Raw genomic sequence first — 25660 nt, forward strand, 5'->3', positions numbered from 1 at the left:
TCTCCTCAGATTGGAGACACCGTCAATCGAAGTTTGTTCAGAACCTCGCAAAATAAGATCGAACGGGGCAAAGGTCACGATATGCCGTTTCGATCCGAGTAGCATTCGAGAAAATGCTCTGCTTATATCTGATGCGATTTGAAAAGATTCCAAACACTTAAATAACCATTTTCTCATTAACCTTTGGATAGTCGGCCCAGACTTAAAACTCCTGGAGAAGTTGGTCCCAACGTATGACTATGTACGGCAAGTGCACTTGGAAAGCTCTAGTTTCGTTGCAGAATGAGCTTCGACTCAACGACTTTTTGCGGTGTTGCGACTAGTACGAGCGAAAAGAGTGTGTGAACTAGATAGTTCGAAATTCGAGATTTATAGATGAAATGAAGTTGAAAATTCGAGAATTATAGATGAAATGAAGTTGAAACTTTGAGAATTATAGATGAAATGAAGTTGAAAACTTGAGAATTATAGATGAAATGAAGTTGAAAATTTGAGAATTATAGATGAAATGAAGTTGAAAATTTGAGAATTATAGATGAAATGAAGTTGAAAATTTGAGAATTATAGATGAAATGAAGTTGAAAATTTGAGAATTATAGATGAAATGTCTTCCATATTTTTTTCTTTCTTATGACTTCACAACGCTATATATTCTCTGATCTCATTTATTAGAAGCTAAAGTTAAAAAATACACTGAATTCCAAAGAAGCCAATTATTTGCGAAGAAAAGGCTAAATGTGGTTTCAAATTATTTTACGAGCCTGTTTCTCGTATTGACGTCAGGCCAGGTCACAAAGGCCACACGTCTTGGCGTCAGGTCAGGTCACAAAGGCCTCTCGCAAGGCCTAGAAAGAAGCTCTTAATAAGTTTATTTGTTAGTGGGTTTTGTTCTAAAAAGTTTTTAACCTTTGGCTCAACGGGTCAGCTTGTAATTCTCTCTCTCTCTCCTTTGACACTACTATCAACGGGAATTAAAGATATTTAAAAAAAATGAATAAAAAAAGAAGTGCGCCCCTGCATGAAGCTTGTATCTGTTGTACTGATCTAGCTTCTATCTGTAGTACTGAACTTATCTAGCTTGTATCTGGTGTACTGAACTTATCTAGCTTGTATCTGTTGCACTGAACTTATCTAGCTTGTATCTGTGTACTTAAATTATCTAGCTTGTATCTGTTGTACTGAACTTATCTAGCTTGTATCTATGTACTTAACTTATCTAGCTTGTATTTGTGTACTTATCTAGCATGTGTCTGTGTACTTATCTAGCTTGTACCTGTTGTACTGAAATTATCTTGCTTGTATCTGGTGTACTGAACTTATCTAGCTTGTATCTGGTGTACTGAACTTATCTAGCTTGTATCTGGTGTACTGAACTTATCTAGCTTGTATCTGGTGTACTGAACTTATCTAGCTTCTATCTGGTGTACTGAACTTATCTAGCTTGTACCTGTTGTACTGAAATTATCTAGCTTGTATCTGGTGTACTGAACTTATCTAGCTTGTATCTGGTGTACTGAACTTATCTAGCTTGTATCTGGTGTACTGAACTTATCTAGCTTGTATCTGGTGTACTGAACTTATCTAGCTTCTATCTGGTGTACTGAACTTATCTAGCTTGTATCTGGTGTACTGAACTTATCTAGCTTCTATCCGGTGTACTGAACTTATCTAGCTTCTATCTGGTGTACTGAACTTATCTAGCTTGTACCTGTTGTACTGAAATTATCTAGCTTCTACCTGGTGTACTGAACGTATCTAGCTTGTACCTGTTGTACTGAAATTATCTAGCTTCTATCTGGTGTACTGAACTTATCTAGCGTTACCGGTATATCTGTTGTACTGAACTGCATTCGTTCTCTTCATATTCTCTGCATTCATTTTTGTCTTTAAATACAATATATTTTTGTAAAGCTTTCAGAGCTCAACGTCAGATAAGTGAATAGTTTGTGTAGGTGGTGCGCAGGACTATTTCTATCCTTCGTTTTAAATGAACGGGTAGAAGGGAGAGCAGTTGAATAAACTCTCGGTGCATGGCTAACAGAATTATTTTTGTTTTATTTCAAGTGTTTCTGTTGGTCTTCTATTTATTACATTGACCTTTTGAAATGAATCAAGAGATGGAGTGTATTGACAAGTTAATGAACGTTTTTAAAAAGATGGTCACGTGGTAAAGGTAACATACTTGTAACTAAAGGTATCGCTAAGATAGTTGTCGAATGGGACGCTAGAAAAATAGGGCGGTGGGGGAACAGCTCTTTCAGTTGACTTATCAAGTAGCTAAACATTCATGGAAATGAAATGAAATAAATAATTTTTAAAGCATTAGTTCTACAGATTGTGACAGTAGTATATTAGTTCTATAAGGTATTTAAAAAATTAGTCATAAAAACCAAGCGGCTAAAAAATTCATATGACATTTTAAGGAAACATTTTTAAATATAGGCTTTCACTAGTCCCCAAAACAGCCAACTTATATCTATTTCTATATTAGGTCTCGGTGGCTAACAAACAACACTCACCTGATATAGGTCAATTCAAACTTTTTGTCCAGGCTGAGGGTTAGCGTGACATTGGCAGGATACTGGACAGCGCTGTATGTCTTGGACATCCAGCAGGTGACATTGCTGGGATTGTTCAGATCGGTCAGAAACTCAGGGGGGAAGCTGTACTTTGGGTTGCTGGCATCACAGACGAAACAATGTCTGCAGACGGGAATATTAAAAAAGTTGAGAGTTAACGCTCTTGGCGGTTTAAAAAAAAAAGTGTGTCTGTGTATTGGGCGGGGTAAGAAATGATTTCAAGAATATCAGAATTACTATGTTATTGATTACGAAAAGATGGTGTGGAGAATACATATGTTCCTGTATAAATGGAGTGAAATAAAGAGTGACCCCATAGAGCCACACAAGTAGCATGATCCAAATTATTCTATCCAGTTTGTAGATGGATAATTGGATATGTCCAAAGAGTGTAAACGGCTACATTAAACTGCTTTCAGAAAGACAGAACTTGATAGAACAATATTCCAAGAGCTGTTTCTTGTGTAAAGGAATTAGTTTATAGAGGAAAAAAAAAGTTTAATCATCACTGCAAACAGTTTCAGTGACGTGTGCGCGCGCGTGAACTCGTATGTGTGTGTGTGTGTGTGTGTTTTATGTGAGTGAAACTTCCAATGAATCTACACGAATTAAAATCAGATTTGCTGAAATGTACAATTCTGCTTTCAAGACCTGGAGAGGTGGATTATAGGACATGTGTATTTAAACCAGGGTGCTGTGTGGCTAGCTCAATGATCTTTCAACTCTATTTACAAGACCAGATGTAGGGTGACCTGGTCAAATTATTGATTCCTTATTGCATGTATCAATATCTTTCTCGATTCAATCCAACCCGTGACCTTTGATTATGACTTCTAGGGTGCCTTGACATACTCAAGCCCCCAGTTCCCTAAATGCATAAACTAAAGAAAGTTTACATTTGAGGCCTAGTGGTTTGTGCGGTCCTAGCGGTCTAATTGTCTTGTAGTCTTGTAATTTCCACAATGACATTTTTTATTAATTAAATCTATATTTATAATTGAATATTGATTTAAATATGAATCTCACAAAATAGATTTATATTGTAATAAGTAGATGTATATACTTGAAGAAAAATATACCAAGAGAGAGGGTCTGAGGGAAATAGAGAATGCTTGAGAGAGAGAGAGAGAGAGAGAGAGAGAGAGAGAGAGAGAGGAGAAGAGAGTGGGGATAAGAGACAGAGTGATAGAGCACATTGGAGAGAGAGATGGTGAGAGAGATGATGAGAAAAATAGAGATAGTGCGTGAGAGAGAGAACTTGAGAAAGAGTGAGAGTGAGAATGAGGAAGAAAGTAGAAATGAGAGAGTGTGAGTGAGAGAAAGTGAGAGCCAGACAGAATAAGAGAGAGAGAAAGAGAGACGAAACAAACTATACCTGGTAATTTCTCCAGTTTTATCTTTAGATGATTTACAGTAATGTTCTGGTTCCGCGCCGCACGTGCTTGACGCCTCCACCCGTTTTCCGAAGGCCGCGTTCACAAAGTCCGGCACACACCTCTTGGGTGTCCCGTTCTCATTGTAGCAAGGGTCGGGGCCTACCCCCTTCCCAACGTATTGGTCATGGTACTTCATCTTGCTGGCCCTGACCGCTGCCTCGCAGCCCAAGACTAGTACAAAGAGGATGCTCTGTGCCCAAGACATTTTGTTCTTTTCGATGCTTGGACTTTTGGAATGGAATGTTTTGTTTCAGAGAAAGAACGATGTCGTCAGGTACTTGACAGACGTCAGCAGGAACTAAACAAGTATCAATTCAGTAGAGGCGCATTCCTGGACACAACATTTAGTTTTCAAACATTATTTTCCGCATGTAGAAGAATGCTGGCGATGTTGCTGGTGATGTTACTGATGTTGCTAATGATGTTACTGATGTTTCATGATGCTTTCTGATTTTTAAAAATTGATGCTTCTGGTTCTAAAATTTTTGTAGTGGTTATCTAATGATGTTTTTCCGGATGATGTTTCTTCCGGATGATGTTTTCAGTGATCTTTTCAATTTTCCCTGACACCGTCAGCAAAAGCGTAAATAAAAAATGGTCGTCGTCACGTCAAAATGTCAGTTCTATGTCGTCACGACGGCTGCCATGTTGGTTTTTATCTCATCACCACTGGAAAAAGTCTCCTGCAAGTCTCACATTCAAGGAATGATGCTGTATCTGGTCTGTGGACCAGAAGCAAAAAAAATATTATGAGACTGTACGTGTTCTCAGTACGTCTACAAGATACTTATATAAAGGGCTGGAGTGAAACTAAAACAAATCCAAGGAATAAGCAGAAATGAAAAAAAAAAAACAGAAAAAAAAAACATTTTTTTTTTAGATCTTAGCAACAAGAGTTTATAGCGCAAAATGTTCAGAAAAAAAAAACTGTTAACAGAGAAACAAAGTATTTACAAGGCTTGGGTTTGAACAGGGACAACCAGTCATGCGCTTTGTCAGTTTTCTGACATGCAGCCGTCTGGACATCATCAGCAATTATACTTCTTGAGAGTTGACCAAAAATAGCCAAAAGTGTACTTAGATATTTCCCCAAAATGCACCCAACAGTTGCCCAAAACAATTTCACCAAAAATGTGCACTTAAGAAAGTTTCTGAGAGCAACAATTTGGTGCAAAACTTTTTCTGAGAGTGAATTCCCTCTCAACGTTTCGAGTCACGCGCCTGAAAGTGGTGGCCAGATTAGGGTTGGAAAGTGCTGCTTTGAGGAGATGTGTATCTGTCTAGCTTGGAAGTACCTGAAGTGGGGGCCACTTGAAGACTACATGTAAACGGTAGACGAACTAAAAGGAGGGAGGGGGGGTAACAAACAGCAAACAATCATTACATTTCTCCACACATTCCGAGACACCGGATGCGTTATCTCCCCCCAAATCGTAAAGTCTCGGATGTGACATCACAACAAGAGCAGACGTCAAGAGGATGATGGGAGTCTGCCGAGGTGTGACGAGCGACGTGTCATCCGTGATGTAAGTTTTCAGAAATGCATTATGAGGGTGAGTTTACATCATGTATGTGTATCCATAAGGTGTGTGTGTGTAACTCTGTGTGTGTGTGTACGAAATGTCTAGTGGTCCGGCTCATGTCAATGCCTTTCAGAGATCATGAGATAAGCGCCATGACAACTGAGTGTAGAATCTGTAAAAACGAAATCGTTGCTAGAACTAAACAATGGACTTGACATGTGGAGAGACACGTCATAACACTAGTAAAAAGTAAAGTTCCACTCTCATACTTTATGATCTATAGGGCAGTTGATGTAAAGGTCATCTGTTTTCTTTGGCCCACGGTTAACGATGGTGTCATGTGGCCAGCACAACGACCAATCGCCTTTACTTTTCCTCAAATAATGTCAGGTATGAGGTACCCATTAGAGCTGGGTGGACTCGGGGAGGCGCCCAAATATCCCGAAGCTAAAAATCCCAGTCTTCAAAGGGATTCGAACTAGGGAACTAGCTTTACCGCTCATCCCGCACCACGCCATAGCACTGGTGACAAAAAAAAATTGCAAATGCTTATTTCCAGACCTAATTAGTTATGATCACATATCAGGTAACTGAGATCATTTCTGTGTCTGACTATTTGCCGTGGTTGATGTGTACGATGTGGCTGTCTAGTGAGCACTTTCGGTGGTAATCAATCAAATAAATAACGTCACGAACCTTGACGATGGGAGAGGGACACGTTTGCCACTAACCTACTCAAGTACTTATAACAATAGAAGGTTTTGTAGTTATCTTTTGTTAAGTTTCAAATTTAAAATTGTATTTATTATTTCGCCGGTAACAATGATCTTTCCGTTCTTGATTGTATAGTCACTCTAGTTATTTTTAAATCTCTTTAAATCTTTCTCTTTTCCAATTATTTTAGGTGTCATCATAGCGCCAAGACATTTATCCATAGCGCCTTCGCTTCTTTTTCTGTCTTTCAACCACCGCACTCTGATAGCAGACCCACAGCGTACTCTTTGGAGTATTGATGTTCCTAGAAGTTTTTTTTTTTAAAGAAATTTAATTTTAGCATCCAAATAAATTATTTTTAGAGATTTTTAAACTTAACACCTCAAAGTGTCCGTTTTAAAGTTTTAAACTTGGAATATCTTTATGTTTTTTTTTTCTAGGTTTAAACTTAGAAATAGTAATTAACAAAGTGACAACCCTAAAGTGGTCTTAAGTGAAGAGAAACATTTGCAGGGTTTGATCTAGTGATGTCAGAATGCTTACATTGGCTAACAGGGGTATTAACTACCCATAGAAAATGACGAGTTTGATATGAAACACGTGAAACAAAATAAATGTGTAGTTCTCCTCTTCGCACTAACTGTGTACAAAATGTAAATCTGTAAATCACTATCACATGCGTAGAGGCTGAGTGGTAAAGCACTTGGCTTACGAACAGAGGGGTCGCGGGTTCAAATCCAGGTGAAGACTGGGTTTATGAGTTTCTGGATTTTCGCGCCCCTGAGTCCACCCAACTCAAATGGGTACCTGACATTAGTTAAGGAAAAGTATAGGCTGTTAAGTCGTTGTGCTGGCCACATGGCACCTTCGCTAACCGTGAGCCAAATAAACAGATTACATTTTTCATCACCTGCCCTATAGATCACAAGGTCTTAACTGGATTCTGAACTTTTATATTGTTACCAAAATTTTAACCCAGGACTTGTATAGGTATTCAAATTAGCACTCTTATCATAATTCACTTTGAAACTATCTACTATAGAGAGGCTGATGTAGTAAAAGACATAACATCTAATAATGAAAGACCGATGTAAAACAAGACATAACATCTAGTAATGAAAGACCGATGTAAAACAAGACATAACATCTAGTAATGAAAGTACGATGTAAAACAAGACATAACATCTAGTAATGAAAGACCGATGTAAAACAAGACATAACATCTAGTAATGAAAGTACGATGTAAAACAAGACATAACATCTAGTAATGAAAGACCGATGTAAAACAAGACATAACATCTAGTGATGAAAGACCGATGTAAAACAAGACATAACATCTAGTAATGAAAGACCGATGTAAAACAAGACATAACATCTAGTAATGAAAGTACGATGTAAAACAAGACATAACATCTAGTAATGAAAGACCGATGTAAAACAAGACATAACATCTAGTAATGAAAGTACGATGTAAAACAAGACATAACATCTAGTAATGAAAGACCGATGTAAAACAAGACATAACATCTAGTAATGAAAGTACGATGTAAAACAAGACATAACATCTAGTAATGAAAGACCGATGTAAAACAAGACATAACATCTAATAATGAAAGACCGATGTAAAACAAGACATAACATCTAGTAATGAAAGACCGATGTAAAACAAGACATAACATCTAATAATGAAAGACCGATGTAAAACAAGACATAACATCTAGTGATGAATGACCGATGTAAAACAAGACATAACATCTAGTGATGAAAGACCGATGTAAAACAAGACATAACATCTAATAATGAAAGACCGATGTAAAACAAGACATAACATCTAGTGATGAAAGGCCGATGTAAAACAAGACATAACATCTAGTAATGAAAGACCGATGTAAAACAAGAAATAACATCTAGTGATGAAAGACCGATGTAAAACAAGACATAACATCTAGTAATGAAAGACCGATGTAAAACAAGACATAACATCTAGTAATGAAAGTACGATGTAAAACAAGACATAACATCTAGTAATGAAAGACTGATGTAAAACAAGACATAACATCTAGTAATGAAAGTACGATGTAAAACAAGACATAACATCTAGTAATGAAAGACCGATGTAAAACGAGACATAACATCTAGTAATGAAAGACCGATGTAAAACAAGACATAACATCTAGTAATGAAAGACCGATGTAAAAATAGACATAACATCTAGTAATGAAAGACCGATGTAAAACAAGACATAACATCTAGTAATGAAAGACCGATGTAAAACAAGACATAACATCTAGTGATGAAAGACCGATGTAAAACAAGACATAACATCTAGTAATGAAAGACCGATGTAAAACAAGACATAACATCTAGTAATGAAAGACCGATGTAAAACAAGACATAACATCTAATAATGAAAGACCGATGTAAAACAAGACATAACATCTAGTAATGAAAGACCGATGTAAAACAAGACATAACATCTAGTAATGAAAGACCGATGTAAAACAAGACATAACATCTAGTAATGAAAGACCGATGTAAAATAAGACATAACATCTAGTAATGAAAGACCGATGTAAAACAAGACATAACATCTAGTAATGAAAGACCGATGTAAGACGAAACATAACATCTAGTAATGAAAGACCGATGTAAAACAAGACATAACATCTAATAATGAAAGACCGATGTAAAACAAGACATAACATCTAGTAATGAAAGACCGATGTAAGACGAAACATAACATCTAGTAATGAAAGACCGATGTAAAACAAGACATAACATCTAGTAATGAAAGACCGATGTAAAACAAGACATAACATCTAGTAATGAAAGACCGATGTAAGACGAAACATAACATCCAATGATCCTGTGTATGCATTACAAGTTCATTTTTTCAATAGGTCAATGTCAAGACTTCATTACAACGAGGCAGCTAATTCAATTCTTCATAAATATGTATGACATTTCATTAAAAAACAAATAGTGTGGATGTTTTTTTTTTTGTTTACTTTTGTTTTCTTCAGAATGGCATTGACACAATTACAGAAATACCCACGCACAACAAAAAGACACACATCTACACACAACAAAGACACACACACACATGTATACACAACAAAGACACTGACACCGATCCATAATAACACACACGCAGAAAAACATACCGAAAAACTCTGCCACACATACAAGAAACGCACATACACAGACGCATAGTTTTTATTAATTCATTTTTTTAACTGTGAGACGCCGATATTCCCAGGTCACATAGGTCTCAGCAGCCACATGAGGAGGCACAACACTCCAGTTTAAAGCCCTCAGCCCCCTGGATGACAAATGTGGTTATCATCTTAGCACGATGGACGAACTATAGATATATTCATATATCAAAATATATCAAGTATATATATATTTCGACCGTGATAGCTACTACATCTAATAATTTACCGAAAGTTTTTGCTTAAAAAGCAAGAATATAATAATATAATAATAAAAAATATGAAAAGATGTATAAAATTTTTATAACAAGATTTAACCTACAGGGATTCTTGAGTTGTTTTAAATACTTGTGCACTACTACGAATACAGCAACATCTCAATTCCTACAACTCATTGTGTTCATGTAGAAATGTGAGCAGTGTACACGCTGGCCGAGCAATGTGTACTAGGTGTACGTGATACCAGGCAATCATAGGTTTTAATGTACGACGACCTATTAAGGGGCTAGTTCAGCTTATACCACCAATTCAGTCAAGTACTATTTCTTCCCCTTGATCGAGAATACCAAACAAAATAATTACCAATAGTTAATTAACTACTTTGTTGTTTTTTTTTAATTGATTCTTGTGTTGTCAGGTAAAAGAAATAATTTTGCAAAATTTAAGATTGATCCGAGATTGGGTGTTGGAGAAATAACGTGTACAAACTTTTTTACCAGACAGACAGACAGAAATAGAGTTGATATCAGCTTGGTAAAAAAAGAACAGTCTAGAATCAGCACATTAGGTATTGGCCAGGTATTTCCACCATTTCGCGAAGTGGCCGGCCAGTTCACGAACAGGCCACACTTCCGGTTTAAGCCGAAACATATAAGTATATCAGAACAAAGAAAATAATTGAATTCAATAAATGTATGAGACATTTTACGAACCATTGGAGAGCAAATAAGACTTCTATAATTCGGTCAGGAACATTATGCAACAAAGACATTTGAACGTCAAAACCAGTTTCAAAGTTTGGAAAGTAATCTTTCCTATCATTGATTAAGATCTAGGACACAATAGAAGTGCATAATGCAAAAACAAAGTTTGAGCGCCCGCTTAACGAGTGTAACATTGAACTCCCCAGCTCCCCTGGCGCCCTACGCCCTTACAAGTGTGAATGTCGTCCAGGTGGGTGTAGCGGAGATGAATAAATAAATAACTGGTGTATCGCGAGGCTATAACGCAGCACGTTATCTGCCTGATCAGATCTGGACGTTTGTCTAGGCTCATGTAGGTCAATATACATCGGATACTCACGTCACTGGGGGGAGGGGGGGATAGCATGTGAGGTGTAAAAGATGATGGGGGTGGGAGGGAGGGAGGTGTAAGTAGAAAGATGAGAAGTGGATGATATCTTCACCGGGAGAAAAAAAATCAACATTGAAAATGAGAGAACGTGAGAAGTATCTCATTATCATGGACTTGATTCATTCCTTCTTACTCTCTCTCTCTTTCTCTCTCTCTTTCTCTCTCTCTCTGAAATAAAGCTTAGAAAACATTTGTGTCTAGAAACTATAAAACAGACATTTGTCAGAAGTCATTTACATTTTTTCCCCCCCGTAAACCATTCATTTAGATGCCCAACCTATTTCGACCTGCGGGCCATTTTAATTTCCAACACCCGGGTACCGAAATACGAAATGAATCGACATGAAACTATTTAATTAGAAACTTACATTAATTAATGAGACATTGGAAGTTTATCTTTTTTTTTAAGCGTCGGAAAGTTGCTTCATTTTTAGCGGCCCCCGAAAGGGGAAAAGACGCTATTAGTCTTGTGTGGCCTGTCTGTCGTCCGTCTGTCCGTCCCGTTTAGATCTCAGAAACTAAAAGAGAAAATGAAAATCGGACATCGTGATAATTTAGATCATTCAAAGTTCTGATGCAACGGCTACTTTTTTCTTTTCCGAAAGTGAACCATCTAATTTCAAAAATTATCTATGCAAGAAGATTTTTCAAAAACATACACCACTTTTCAATGAAAAACTTCAGGGGAGGTAACTTTTTAAAAGGTCATGGACTTCTTCATTAATAGCTCAAGCTTCATTCATACATTGGTACAAAAAAATTTGCCTCTAAGGTCACAATGGTAAAAGTGTCAATGGATCATTATAAAATATATTTTCCATTTATTAACTAAATCATTAAATAGAATACTGATTCAAATGTTTTTTAAAAAAAGAATTTTGATACGAACTTCGTTTTAGTTATAAGTTTAAAAAATAACAAACTACTTTTTTAGCGCGCAATTTTGACATATCCTCATTACAGGGGCCTACACTTGACAGTCTAAATAAGACTACATAGAGCCCAGATCTAGATATATTTATAATATATATATATATATATATTTTACAAATGTATTGATAATTTGAACAAAATTTTTATTATTAAGGCAATAGCTTATTTTCTAACAGTTTAGGGGTGCAGATTTATTTATTATGGAAACAATAGTATCACATTAAGAAATTAATCGGATACAAACAGCATAGTACACCATTACCAAGTAACAAAAGGTCTACTATTCATGATCATAACACTGGCCTAGTTCTAGTAATTATGAAATTGAACGTGAAAATTCATACAAGTTCTAGTCTAGATATAGTAGATTCTATATCAAGATTCTATATCTAGTTCTAAATCTATATAGATCTAGACTTAGATCTAGATATAGACTTAGATCTAACCCTAGTTCTAGACTTAGATCTAACCCTAGTTCTAGACTTGGATCTATTTCTAGATCTAAATCTAGACCTATACTTAGATCTTGAATCAAGATTTAGATCTAAAACTAGGTCTAGATCTAGCTAGATCTATGTCTAATTTGTATGACAAATGACAATATGGAGATATTAATTTGTATTTGCGAGGGAAAAGTCTTGTTGTACACAATTGTAGCTTCAAGAAAGTCAAGAATTTGTTTTTTCGTGTTGCTAATTTATCTAATTTTGTTAGAAGAATAAATCTTTTTTAGTTTCTCTTTATTACACGTAACATGTTATTAATTTTGAATGTATGGATAAGGTTAATAATTATTGTTTTAAAAAATATAAGTGTACGCTAAATAAATATATGGAGATGCTGTGGCTGAGGGGTAAAACACTTGGAACCGTGTTCGAATCGTGGTGAAGACTCTCGGTGGACCACTTCGTGGCCGATTTTGAGTTTGTGTTTCCACACAAACTGTCTTTTTAACCTTGTTCTACTTAAAATGTGAGCAACATTGTAGCTAGTTTAACCACCGACTCATTTTCTTGTCTCTTTTTGGTAAATATTCTCCTCAATCCTCTTGTCTCTAGGCGTAGTTTAACAATCTTTTATTCATGACTCAAACCGAGATTGCCGCCATATTTGTTTCAGAATGCCTTTATACATGTTGCTGTTTTTTGTTTTTTTTTCTTTTTAAACAGCCACACTTTCTTTCCAAATTAAATATGTTGGCTTATTTTCATGTTCCACAAAAAAAAGTTAAGATCCATTGACTTTTCCTGGTACATTCTACATTCAGAGTCCCATTTCATAAACACACAAATGTTAAAGGTTAATAGTGAGGTACATTTTTCAACCTTTTTTTTTATGAAGCGGGGATTTTCTACACTTTGTGCTGACGTTTCGGAAAGCCGGATAGAACCACGTCGTGGGGGGGGGGGCGTGCCGGATTTTGGGCAGCACTGATTTAGATTATTTTTATTGTTAAATACTTACAAAATTCTTACCATTACTAATGTCAGTTATTACACAATAAACCAAAATATTAGCATTAAACATAATACCGCAATAGCCAGAAATATTCAGATAAAGACACTATTTAGAACTGAATCATCTAGCCTATATCTGAGATAATGTCAGTGAAAGACTTAAGAACCTATACCCCGTAATTGTCCTTGACATTGGACACAATCAACCTTTTAAAAGCATTTAGATTGTTCAACACATAATGACTAACTGTCCAAGAATTAAGCTGCTGAAAGTTGTCTTTTTAGCTGTAATATTTTAACGTCAGGTTTCGATGCAAACAAGCTGTTTGAAGTTAAATGGCGCAGTCAATACTAGCAATTATCTGCCCCACAATACATTTATTACACAGAGTTGAACCAGGTTCCGGGCAGCTCTTTACATCACTGTCTGGACCTCAGATGGCGCTTGAAAAGAAATTCTATCCCCTTACAAGTCTCAAGGAAAAAGTTGTTTTTCTAAATTTCTTCTTTTTCTGAGACCAGTGGTATGTTGAGTGTGTGTGTTTAGGTCAGTGTGTGTGTATTTAGGTCAGTGTGTGTGTGTCTTTAGGACAGTGTACCTTTAGTTCAGTTTATCATTAGATCAGCATGTCTTTAGGTCAATGTGTGTGTGTTTAGGTCAGTGTGTGTGTGTTTAGGTCAATGTGTCTTGGAGTCTAAGATGTATGTGATACACTGGGATATAAGGGAAAAGTTGCCGATTCTGCTGCATCTAATTATCACTTCTCCCACACACAAGTGTCACTTCTCCCACACACCAGTGTCACTTCTCCCACACACAAGTGTCACTTCTTCCACACACAAGTGTCACTTCTCTAACAGGAAATGGCCATAACGGTAACTTCTCAAAGATATAATGGTCACTTATTCAACACATAATGGTAGCTTCTCAAACACATAATAGTCACTTGTTAAACACAAATGTCCCTTTTCCAAACACCAAATGTCCACAAGACATTTCATGCATACCTCTGTAAGGTTTAAAAAGTGCAACCTTTTTTTTAAAAGGGTTATGCACACAAGAGACCGAAAGATGAAAAAATGATACACTGTTAACATCATGTACAATATTGTACAATATTAGTCGTGATTACGTCATTAGTCTTCTAAAGAAAGGGGGGGGGGGACTTTTTTTTTAGCGCTAATGAACTGGTCCACGCGTCATGTACAGCGAATTATGTAGTGTAGAAATCATAGATTATTGAGTGAGTGGGTATAAATTTATGTATAAGAAGGTAGGTATACATTTAGATGAATAAGTAGTTGGGAATAAATTTAGATATTTAGATAGCTAGGTATAAATTCGATGAGTATGTGGATATAAATTTGGATGAATTAGTGGGTGTGTATAAATTTAGATGAATGAGTGGGTGTGTATAAATTTAGATGAATAAGAAGTAGGTATAAATTTAGATGAATGAGAAGTAGGTATAAATTTAGATGAATAAGAAGTAGGTATAAATTTAGATGAATGAGAGGGTGGATCTACTTTTTGACCTCTAGTTACCAACTAACTTAGCACAAATCTGTTACCAACTAACTTAGCACAAATCTGTTACCAACTAACTTAGCACAAATCTGTTACCAACTAACTTAGCACAAATCTGTTACCAACTAACTTAGCACAAATCTGTTACCAACTAACTTAGCACAAATCTGTTCTTTGAAATCCAAGGAGCTGTAGAGGCGGATAATTGAACAACTGAAGTAAAGCTGACCTGTTGCTGAGATCAACGAAGGTGTCGCGTGGCCAGCAGAAGCACAATGACCAATCGCATTGAATGGGGCAAAAGGCAAGGGACAACGGAAAAGCTAGTTAAAAACAAACCCTGGCTTGCTGCCCTGCCTCATAGTGGCGCCCGGGTGGAAACGGTCTTGAGAGGAGACGGCTAGGCCAAAGGGTAGCAAAACAAGGCTCCCGCGGGAGTGCCTAAGAGGGTGCGAGAGCATTCGTGACCTATCGAAGGTGCCGGAGCATCTCCATTGCACTGTGCGGGGATGTAAAAAAGCTCCGTCCTTCAAGGGGCCGTTACATAAATGGCGTGTCCCGCACGGTTATCCTGGTACAGTATACGACCCGTCGGACAGGATAGCGGGAAGGAGGAACTCGTTGTCCACTTCAGGCCGGTGAAAGGGAGCTTTTGTTCGCTTTTGGTGGCCTTAGTGTTCCAAGTGCGACGCACAACACTACTAGACAATGTCAGATGGTAAAAACAAAAAACAAAAAATATATTCAGTAATCACTGGGATTCGAACTGGAGTGATTTTCACCATTCCGCCACAAAAAAAAAAAAAACAACAACAAAAAACGAACTATTTAACAAAATAAACTGTCCCCATGTTGAAATGTCTATTTAATGAGCATGGGCGTTGCAAGTCCACCACTACACAATCATACATGATGTATCTATAAGAACATTACTATATAATCAAACATGCTGTGTATCTGTAAGTACATCATTATACAATCATACATTCTGTGTCTCTGTAAGAACATTATTATACAATGTGTAAGAATATTTCTATACAATCATACATGTTGCTTATCTATAATTACATCACTATAAAATCAAACATGCTGTGTATCAGTAAATGCATCACTATACAATCATACATGTCGTGTCTCTGTAAGTACATCACTATACAATCATACATGCCGTGCCTCTGTAAGTACATGCACTACACAATCATACATGTTTTGTATCTATAAGAACATTACTATATAATCAAACATGTTGTGTATCTATAATTACATCATTATACTATCATACATGCTGTATGTACATCACTATACAATCATTCATGCTGTGTATCTGTAAGTACATCATTATACAATCATACATGATGTGTATCTGTAAGTACACCACTATACAATCATACATGCTGTGTATCTGTAGGTACATCACTATACAATCATACATGCTGTTTCTCTGTAAGTACATCACTATACAATCATACATGCTGTGTATCTGTAAGTACATCACTATATAATCGTGCATGTAATTTCTCTAGGCGTCCCTCTAAACGTAGATGTATTGTACTCGCAACGCGAGCTCGCTACCCTACAGTACATCTTAATGGTGGGCTAAGTAGCGACTCATGTTCCAGGTGAGTTGAAATAATTCTTTCCATGTTTTCAATGTCAGGAAAGCCCTTGACTCCCAGCTACAGATCAGTCTGTACATCCGTGCATTCCAGTCTAGATAAGTTTAACCTGCTTATGTCAAAATACAGAATTTTGTAATAGATATTCTGACTTTTATCAAAGTGATAACAATGGCACACATCATATGATGAAACTTGAACTCAGCTAGACTCCATACTATCTTTTTTTTTTGTTAGGACATATATATCATAAGGTGATAACACATTTCTCATTCCACAGGCTAGGACAAATGCATACAAGAACGCTTTACCTTTATGTGTTATTCATTCAACGTAACTGTCTGTCACAACTAAGCAGACAAATACATTGTGTAATGCTTCTGTCTGGTAAAAAAAGGTTTGTACACATTATTCTCCTGCACCCATTCTCGGATGAAGTTGAAACTTTCCCCAATTATTCATTGGCGTAGACAAGACATCAATCAATATATAAAAAAACAAGGAAAATTAATCCTTTGGTATTCACAGGTGAGGCTAAATATGTAGGGTTTTGTCCACTTAGATAATTATGCACAACGTTATTTCTCTGATCAAGTTCAAACTTTAAACAATTTTTTATTGTATTTAGAAAAATATAAATCAATTAAAACATTAACCATCTAGTCAAATATTATTATTATTATTAAATATAATATTTTTTAGAAAATATCTTAATAAGGAAAAACTTCTACATTATTGAGATACATAGTTGAAAGTGCGTAGCTCTTCCATTTAGATAAGTTTTGTTTTTTAAACAGGATTTTAAATATTTTGCTTGTTTTCATTCCGAACATTTGTACATTATTGTGAACCAAAAAATAATTTAGACAAAATCCTTTTTTTTAATCAATTTTTTTTTAAACTCCACCAGGTATAGGCTACACGGTATAGGCTACATCGTATAGGCTACATGGTATAGGCTACATGGTATAGGCTACATGGTATTGGCTACATGGATCTAATGCAGTCCTTTCATTTATTAGATAGCAAATCATTTTTTTGTTTGTTTCATGATTTTTTTCCCCTTTAGAACTATAAGATGATCAGATCCAGTTGATATATATGTAGGCGCCTCCGCGTTATTTCACAAATGGAGGTAACACTCAAGTAGCGAAATCACACAGGTGAAAGGTCAACACTATAAAGGTGCTCGACGCTGATGAACCATAGAGAACTAGTACGTAATAAAGTTAAATGTCTCCTCCAGAAACTAAAGCCGACCTCTGCTGCCAAGAGTAGTATGTGTTTGCTTTCGTCTTGTCTTGTTTCTAATAGTCTCGTCTCTAACTCGAAAACTTTACTACCATTTCCATGAAACAAACAACTTTTGGCGAGTCCTAATCGTGTCCTAAGGAATACTTTGGTTTCTTGTTTCTCTTGTAAGCAGCAGACGTGGTCAATGAGAAGACACAGAATGGCTGCTAGCACGAGTCTTTGCCAATCAATTGATTCATTTTCGTAGATCTACATTTAAAGTGTTTTACTTTTGGAATGTAAAGATTGTATTAGAAACTGTCATTACATTCATCCCCATATCTATAATTATGAGTCTAGACCAACAACAGATGATTGCTAAAATTAGAACTGTGACGATTTAATCGGTTATCAAATGTGTCTTTGACATATAGACATGTCTATGTCACCAAGCTCCATCGTCACGTGTCTAGACACACACACACACAAACAATATCAGAATAAACCAATGAAAGTCTCTTCCTTCCTAGTCATTCTTGTCAACTAACTGGTCACGTGGTCACAAATACAAAAAGACTTAAGAAACTAAGTATCTGGTTGTAAAGGGTTAAATAAACAAAAAAAGTAAAATTCTCCTTTCAGACCTCCGATCTATGATCTATAGATGGCAAAGGGCTAAATAAAAAACATAAAATAGAATAAAAGTATCTTCTCGGGTTCTGAAGGGTTAAGTTAAGGCATAGGGACTTCACAGACTAAGTTTAGGAATGTGATGGGTTAAGTTAAAGATAAAGATTGAAAAGACATATTCTCGGGCTGTGATGGGTTAAGATAAAGACATAGTCACTTTAGTCCCTAGTGCTGTTAGTGTAATGGAAGATTGAATATATATCCACAGTAGATCCGATGGAAGGCTTTTTAACCTGGCACGCCTTTAAGCTAAAACAAAAAGAGACGGCGTATCTTGATTTAGGAGCTGCTGTTCGCCGATGACGCGGCACTCATATCTCATTCACAAGGAGGTCCACAGAAGCTAGTGAATGCCTTGGCAGCTGCTTGTCAAGAGTTTAGCCTTGCAATAAGTCTCTCCAAGACCGAAATCCTGGCACAAGACTTCATAGACCTGTGATACATATTTGGAACCACACTCTTACGGTGGTGCAAGAATTTACCTACTCAGGATCAATAATTGCCAGAAACCTAGATATAGACATCGAGCTGACAAAAAGAATAGGTAAAGCTACCACAGCATTGGCAAAACTCTCCAAGCGCGTCTAGGAAAATGCCAAATTGACCACAGCAACCAAAATCCTAGTATACAATGCCTGTGAGCACTCTTCTTTATGGCAGTGAAAGCTGGTCGACATACATGTACCAAGAACACAGATTGAATAGTTTCCACTTGCACTGCCTGAGACGCATAATGCGCATCTCTTGGAGGGACCATGTTTTGAGATTGGCCAATATGAACAGCATGGAAGTTTCCGTGGAAACGTCTGTAGTGGCACTAGATAATCTAAGAATGAGAGCGAACCAGGCCTCTTTCTGGGCTACCTTGGATGAGCTTTTTTTTTTTTAAATCTCACTCGGGGTGGGGATGGATGGAGCAAGTGGCCCAGAGACCCAGTCCAAAGAGGCCGCCACGTCGTTCCATGAGGGGGGATCGTTATAGCTTTGGCAGCTGGATTGGCGGTTCTCTCACGATTCTAGTGGCGGTTACAGTATAGGAATAGGAGGTAAATCCCCCGTAGCCAACTCAGCCAGCGGCCGCTAATAGCGAGTGGGTCCTTTTCCGCTGCTTGTGCGCTATGTTGATACCACCACCTGGTCGATGGTGTGGAGGATCCCTAAGACAGTACTGGGTGTGAAGAGCCTTCGGACCAGGGCTGTCTAAGAAATCCTGTGCGATAATCAAAGGGATAAGGGCGCCTTTGGTTGGAGCCGATTCCCTACTGAACGTCATTGAAGGTAAGGGTTGCTAAAAACAATTAAAAAAAAAAAAAATTGTAAATCCCTCACCCATTGAAGTGTTAGACAGTATCTACGAATTTCATTGGCTGAAAGGTGTGAGTGATAAGAGCGTGACTGTCACGTGCCTAGAGATAAGTCTCGCATGAAGAACATCAAGACGAAACGAATGGTGTCAACGACAAACTTAAAGTCGAAATCGTCCCAGGAACTTTACAAACAAAACAAATTTAGAACATTAAAGGAATTTAAAAAAAACAACTTTACAGGCATTTAAATATGACCTGAAGTTAAACTGGTCCAAGTAAAACCTCTAAGAGCAAAAATAGTTCACCATCAGTTCTGCGAATTCAATCTGTTATTTCACCATAAGTTTTGTGGATTCAATCTGTTAGTTCACCATAAGTTCTGTGAATTCAATCTGTTAGTTCATCATAAGTTTTGTGGATTCAATCTGTTAGTTCACCATAAGTTTTGTGGATTCAATTTGTTAGTTCACCATAAGTTCTGTGAATTCAATCTGTTAGTTCACCATAAGTTTTGTGGATTCAATCTGTTAGTTCACCATAAGTTTTGTGGATTCAATCTGTTAGTTCACCATAAGTTTTGTGGATTCAATCTGTTAGTTCACCATAAGTTTTGTGAATTCAATCTGTTAGTTCACCATAAGTTTTGTGGATTCAATCTGTTAGTTCACCATAAGTTTTGTGGATTTAATCTGTTAGTTCACCATAAGTTTTGTGGATTCAATCTGTTAGTTCATCATAAGTTTTGTGAATTCAATCTGTTAGTTCACCATAAGTTTTGTGAATTCAATCTGTTAGTTCACCATAAGTTTTGTGGATTCAATCTGTTAGTTCACCAGAAGTTTTGTGAATTCAATCTGTCAGTTCACCATAAGTTTTGTGGATTCAATCTGTTAGTTCACCATAAGTTTTGTGGATTCAATCTGTTAGTTCACCATAAGTTTTGTGAATTCAATCTATTAGTTCACCATAAGTTTTGTGAATTCAATCTATTAGTTCACCATAAGTTCTGTGTATTCTGATCTTACTTTGTCAAGTCTTACAATGTATAAAGAGACTGTGTGCACATCTAATGTCTACTACAATTCTGATATTGATCAAGCTTCAACAAATACACCAGTAGATAGTGTTAGACAGTTAGAGAAACAGAGATGGGGGGGGGGGGAGAGAAAGAAGGAAAGGGAAAGAAAGAGAAAGGTCCATATGACGCTACTAGAGGTCCATATGACGCTACTAGAGGTCCATATGACGCTACTAGAGGTCCATATAACGCTACTAGAGGTCCATATGACGCTACTAGAGGTCAATATGAAGCCACTAGAGGTCCATATGAAGCTACTAGAGGTCCATATGAAGCTACTAGAGGTCCATATGAAGCTACCTGATGTCCATATGAAGATACTAGAGGTCCATATGACGCTACTAGAGGTCCATATGAGGCTACTAGAGGTCCATATGACGCTACTAGAGGTCAATATGAAGCCACTAGAGGTCCATATGAAGCTACTAGAGGTCCATATGAAGCTACTAGAGGTCCATATGAAGCTACCTGATGTCCATATGAAGATACTAGAGGTCCATATGACGCTACTAGAGGTCCATATGAGGCTACTAGAGGTCCATATAACGCTACTAGAGGTCCATATGAGGCTACTAGAGGTCAATATGAAGCCACTAGAGGTCCATATGAAGCTTCTAGAGGTCCATATGAAGCTACTAGAGGTCCATATGAAGCTACTAGAGGTCCATATGAGGCTACTAGAGGTCCAGGTCCATATGACGCTACCAGAGGTCCGAATGACGCTACTAGAGGTGGATATGACGCCACTAGAGGTCCGTATGACGCCACTAGAGGTCCCTATGACGCTACTAGAGGTCCATATGACGCTACCTGAGGTCCATATGACGCCACTAGAGGTCCGTATGACGCCACTAGAGGTCCGTATGACGCCACTAGAGGTCCCTATGACGCTACTAGAGGTCCATATGACGCTACCTGAGGTCCATATGACGCCACTAGAGGTCCGTATGACGCCACTAGAGGTCCATATGACGCTACCTGAAGTCCATATGACGCCACTAGAGGTCCGTATGACGCCACTAGAGGTCCCTATGACGCTATTAGAGGTCTATATGACGCCACTAGAGGTCCGTATGACGCCACTAGAGGTCCCTATGATTCACACACATTGAAGTTCTTGTGAACGATCGGCTCAAAACAAATCAACATGTCTCTTTTCGCATAAATATATATAAGAGAGAGAGTGAGAGAACAGTGGGGTGCTCCTCCAACAGACTAAGAGAGAGGTTAAGGTGAAGGATATCAACGTATTTCCAGCAGTGTCTGGCTCAGGAACAGACACTGACATATATTCTATGATAACTATTGGCTGAAGATTGGTGCTAGAATTGTTTTTATGTTGGGCGAACATAGAATCCATTTTATCTATTGCAGACCTGTCAGGGCATAACAGACGTTGAGTGGAACTATCCCAGCAGTCTCTTCATTTTTTTTTTTTTTTTGGATGTAGAGAAACAATTTCTTGCTCCTTTAAATTATAACGAGTTATGAGAAACATCGGTATTAAACGAGAGAGAGAGAGAGAGAGAGAGAGAGAGTATACGAGAGAAAGAGAGAAAGATATAAGGTGTTTATATATGAGACAGAGTGTGTGTGTGAAGTAAGAGAGACAAGAGAGCGTGAACGTCAAAAAGAGAGACAGAGAGAGAGAGAGAGAGAGAGAGAGAGAATAAGAATGTAAGAACGTCTGTGAGATACAGAATGAAAGAGCGTGCGAGACAAAGGGAGAAAATGTAAGTAGAAAAAGAAAGAATTAAAAAGTTATCTTGTCTTGGAGAGGAACAGAGAGTGAACACACGCGCGCAGGTGAGAGAGAGAGAGAGAAGAGAGATGGAGGGAGAGAGAGTGTAGGAGAGAAAGAGAGAGAGAAGAAAGATTTGAATAAAATAAAAACCTAAACAAAATGGTCGTGAAAGTTTTACGTTGTACATTTGTCTGCGAACAAAAAAAAGGTTTTCATTATCTGAAAGTCTAGTCTGTCTGTCTGTCTCTCTCTCTCTCACACACACACACACACAAACAGGTGCATTATGTGTGTGTCTGTGTCTGATGGGTGTATTTGAGTGAGGTTTAACTTTTCACCTGTTAATCGCTTATGATTCGGTCCCAAAATGAATGTCATCTGGATTTGACCTAAAGACACTTGGTCTGGTAGACAATGTTGTTGCTTTTCTAATACTCGGCCAAGTCAATATGTATAGGTTCAAATAAGAAGACTAGAAGGCAACTTGAGTTCTTGGTTTTTTTATTGTTGTTTTAGAACGTCATGAAGGACTTCCAGAAAATGGCAGGCGAATGTTGCTACAGGCGAATGTTGCTACAGGCGAATGTTGCTACAGCTTTTTTTTTTTAAAGTTGACTTCTCCCACCTTAACGAAATAAAACTTCAGATCTAGTAGCCGCCACAGGAGACTAAGGTTTCAATTAGATTCCGGCTTCAGCCACTTAGTGCTCTCTGAAATTAGTCTGTGTGTTCTGGTGTTTGTGTGAATAGTTTGATTAGCACCTCCACAAACATAAACACTTGGGGTGAGGGGGGGGGGGAGACAGGGAGGTCACGTGAAAAGACCATCATTTATGTGTGAGTGTGTGCATAAGCGTCTCTCTGACGAATGCATGTGCATATCACTCAAAGACGTGTACACGTCACAGTGACGTCACGGTGGATGAACACACTGACACTCACTCGGTGAAAGATTCACACACACGCGCGCGCGCGCAGTGCTAGAGACGAAACAACAGTGTGTCCCAGACAGACAGACAACACAACTGTCAGCAGCGTAACAACGGGGCAAACAAAAAAAAATAGAGCGTTTATATAGAGAGACGAAAGAGAGAGAGAGAGAGAGAAAGAGAAAGAGAGAGAGAGAGAGAGAGAGAAAGAGAGAGAGAGAGAGAGAATTAAAAGTTTGATTTCACGAATTAATAAGGTAAAATCTCTATCTTGGCTCGCCTCATGGGTGGCCTGTCACTTTAGGGTGGAATTTATTTAGAGAGGCGATGGTAGGTGCATCGACGCCTCTGACGTAATCAAGAAAAAAAATATGAAAGTTACCGCCCAATCATTCCTAACAGTGACAGAAACCTGTCCAAACTGGCTGTCTGCTTTGTTGTTACGTCATGATAACCAATTGACAACATTGAAATGCTTCTTAATAGGATCTTACTGATTGGTGGAATGTTGAACAGTTTCAAATAAATGCGCACGGGCGGTAACTGTGCATTGATTCCGGAAGTATGTTGAGCAGATGAAGAACTGACAAGGCAGAATCTATGAGTCGGTATAGCAAGAATAGAAACTCATATGTCAGGGTCAATAGGTTCCTTTTTACATGGTCAACATACATCTGAGGTTAATGGGATGTCTGTGATCTAGACACAAATGTAGAACATATTCCTGGAGTCTCCATAGCTTTAGATCCATCAAGTTTTTAAATCCAGGACTGTCTATTTATCAGCAGACGCAAGAAATTCGTGATTTCCGGTGGATTGAGTAGGATTTTTTGATGTCCTTAATTTGGATTCTTATTACCTTAAACCCTCGATAATATTCAAAATGTAAGAATGTATTCAGAAAATCATAATGAGGTTGTTGAATAATGATCTTGATTAAAACCCACTGGCGCATGTCTATTCAAGATAAAGAGTGTCTAAACATCTTGCCTAATGTTTTCTTATAGATCTATTCTACTCTGAACAATTACAACAGTCAAACTACAGTATTCCCAGTGCGGCCAATTAGCGAGTAATTCCTTTCACAAAGATATACATCCACTGTCAAATTTCTAGGAAAATCCTAGAGACATTTTCAAAAACCGTGTCCACCCAGGCTCCACCTTTTTTTATGTTGTTTATTTTTTTTTTTTGGCCCCATGACGAATTTGCAACCTGAAAAGAGGAATAGTAAAAAACAAAACAAAAAAAAAAAAAAACATATAAACCTAAACATATTACGAAATGACACTCAGAAAAAACTATCATATAGAGAGTCTTACAAAATGTAGGCTTTTTAACGGTTAACGAGCAGGGTGTCACGTGGCCAGCACAACGACCTACCGCCTCTACTTTACCCAACTAAAATCAAGTACCCATTAGACTGAGAGGAGCCCTAAAATCCCGAAATTAAAAATCCCAGTCTTCACCCAGGACCCCAGGTTCGGAAGCCAAGCGTTAATCAACTCAGCCACCGCGACCCTGTATTAGTAGTAGTAGTAACAGAAATGTTTCTACTTCATAATCTAGATGTTGCAAGAACACAAACTCTAACTAATTATAGCTTAACACATGCGGCTACAAGTGGACATAGGTTAGTGCGTTATTTACGAGTATTTGATTCCAAGGAAATGCTCTTGATGAAATCCAAGATAAGATAATCTAGTGAAGGAGCGGGCTCAGTGTGTACAAACAAGGCAGAAGTAGATTCGAACGTTGCTGGAGATAGTCTTTAGTGAGTATGTACACAGTGGAACGTACACATGAACAAACCAACAACACATAGACATGAAACACAAATACATATAAACATACGCGAACACACTGATGAACACTCACGTAACACACATTGGAAAACGCACATGAGCACATACACACTTGAGGTTTAACTTCTGACCTGTTAATCGCTTAAACATAAAACACATTTAAACACTTACAAGTAAACTCATATGAACACACACGAGAACACATACTCATACGAACAAAAAACACACACGAACACATGCATGTGCGTAAACACACATGAACACACTAACATTAACACACACGTGAAAACACATAAACACGTGAGCACATACATGAACACGCACAGGCGTGTAAATACTCACACACGGGAAAACACAAGTGAACTTACACGTACACACATGAGCACAGTCACGGGAACATACTGATGTGACTAAAGAAAGTTAAACACTCTATAATTTCTAAACATTGGGTTCCTACTGAAAACAGTTCACACACACACACACACACACACAACCAAAAACTATCGCTTTTGTAGAAAGA

The 25660-nt window shown here is 37.6% G+C and overlaps 1 protein-coding gene across 4 annotated transcripts in view; it reads right to left on the reverse strand.

Moving 5' to 3' along the window:
• Window positions 1–25660, reverse strand: part of LOC106058651 (netrin-1-like) — a 136978-nt gene that overhangs the window by 71033 nt on the left and 40285 nt on the right. For all 4 annotated transcript variants that reach the window (XM_056020318.1, XM_056020319.1, XM_056020321.1 and 1 more), the window contains exons 2-3: window positions 3955–4737; window positions 2520–2702 (exon numbers count right to left, since the gene is read on the reverse strand). In XM_056020318.1, the coding sequence (XP_055876293.1) occupies window positions 2520–2702; window positions 3955–4220 (449 nt within the window). In that variant the 5' untranslated portion in view covers window positions 4221–4737. The remainder of the gene's footprint in view (window positions 1–2519; window positions 2703–3954; window positions 4738–25660) is intronic.

This window comes from Biomphalaria glabrata, chromosome 2 (assembly GCF_947242115.1).
Source record: "Biomphalaria glabrata chromosome 2, xgBioGlab47.1, whole genome shotgun sequence".
Lineage (NCBI taxonomy): Eukaryota > Metazoa > Mollusca > Gastropoda > Planorbidae > Biomphalaria > Biomphalaria glabrata.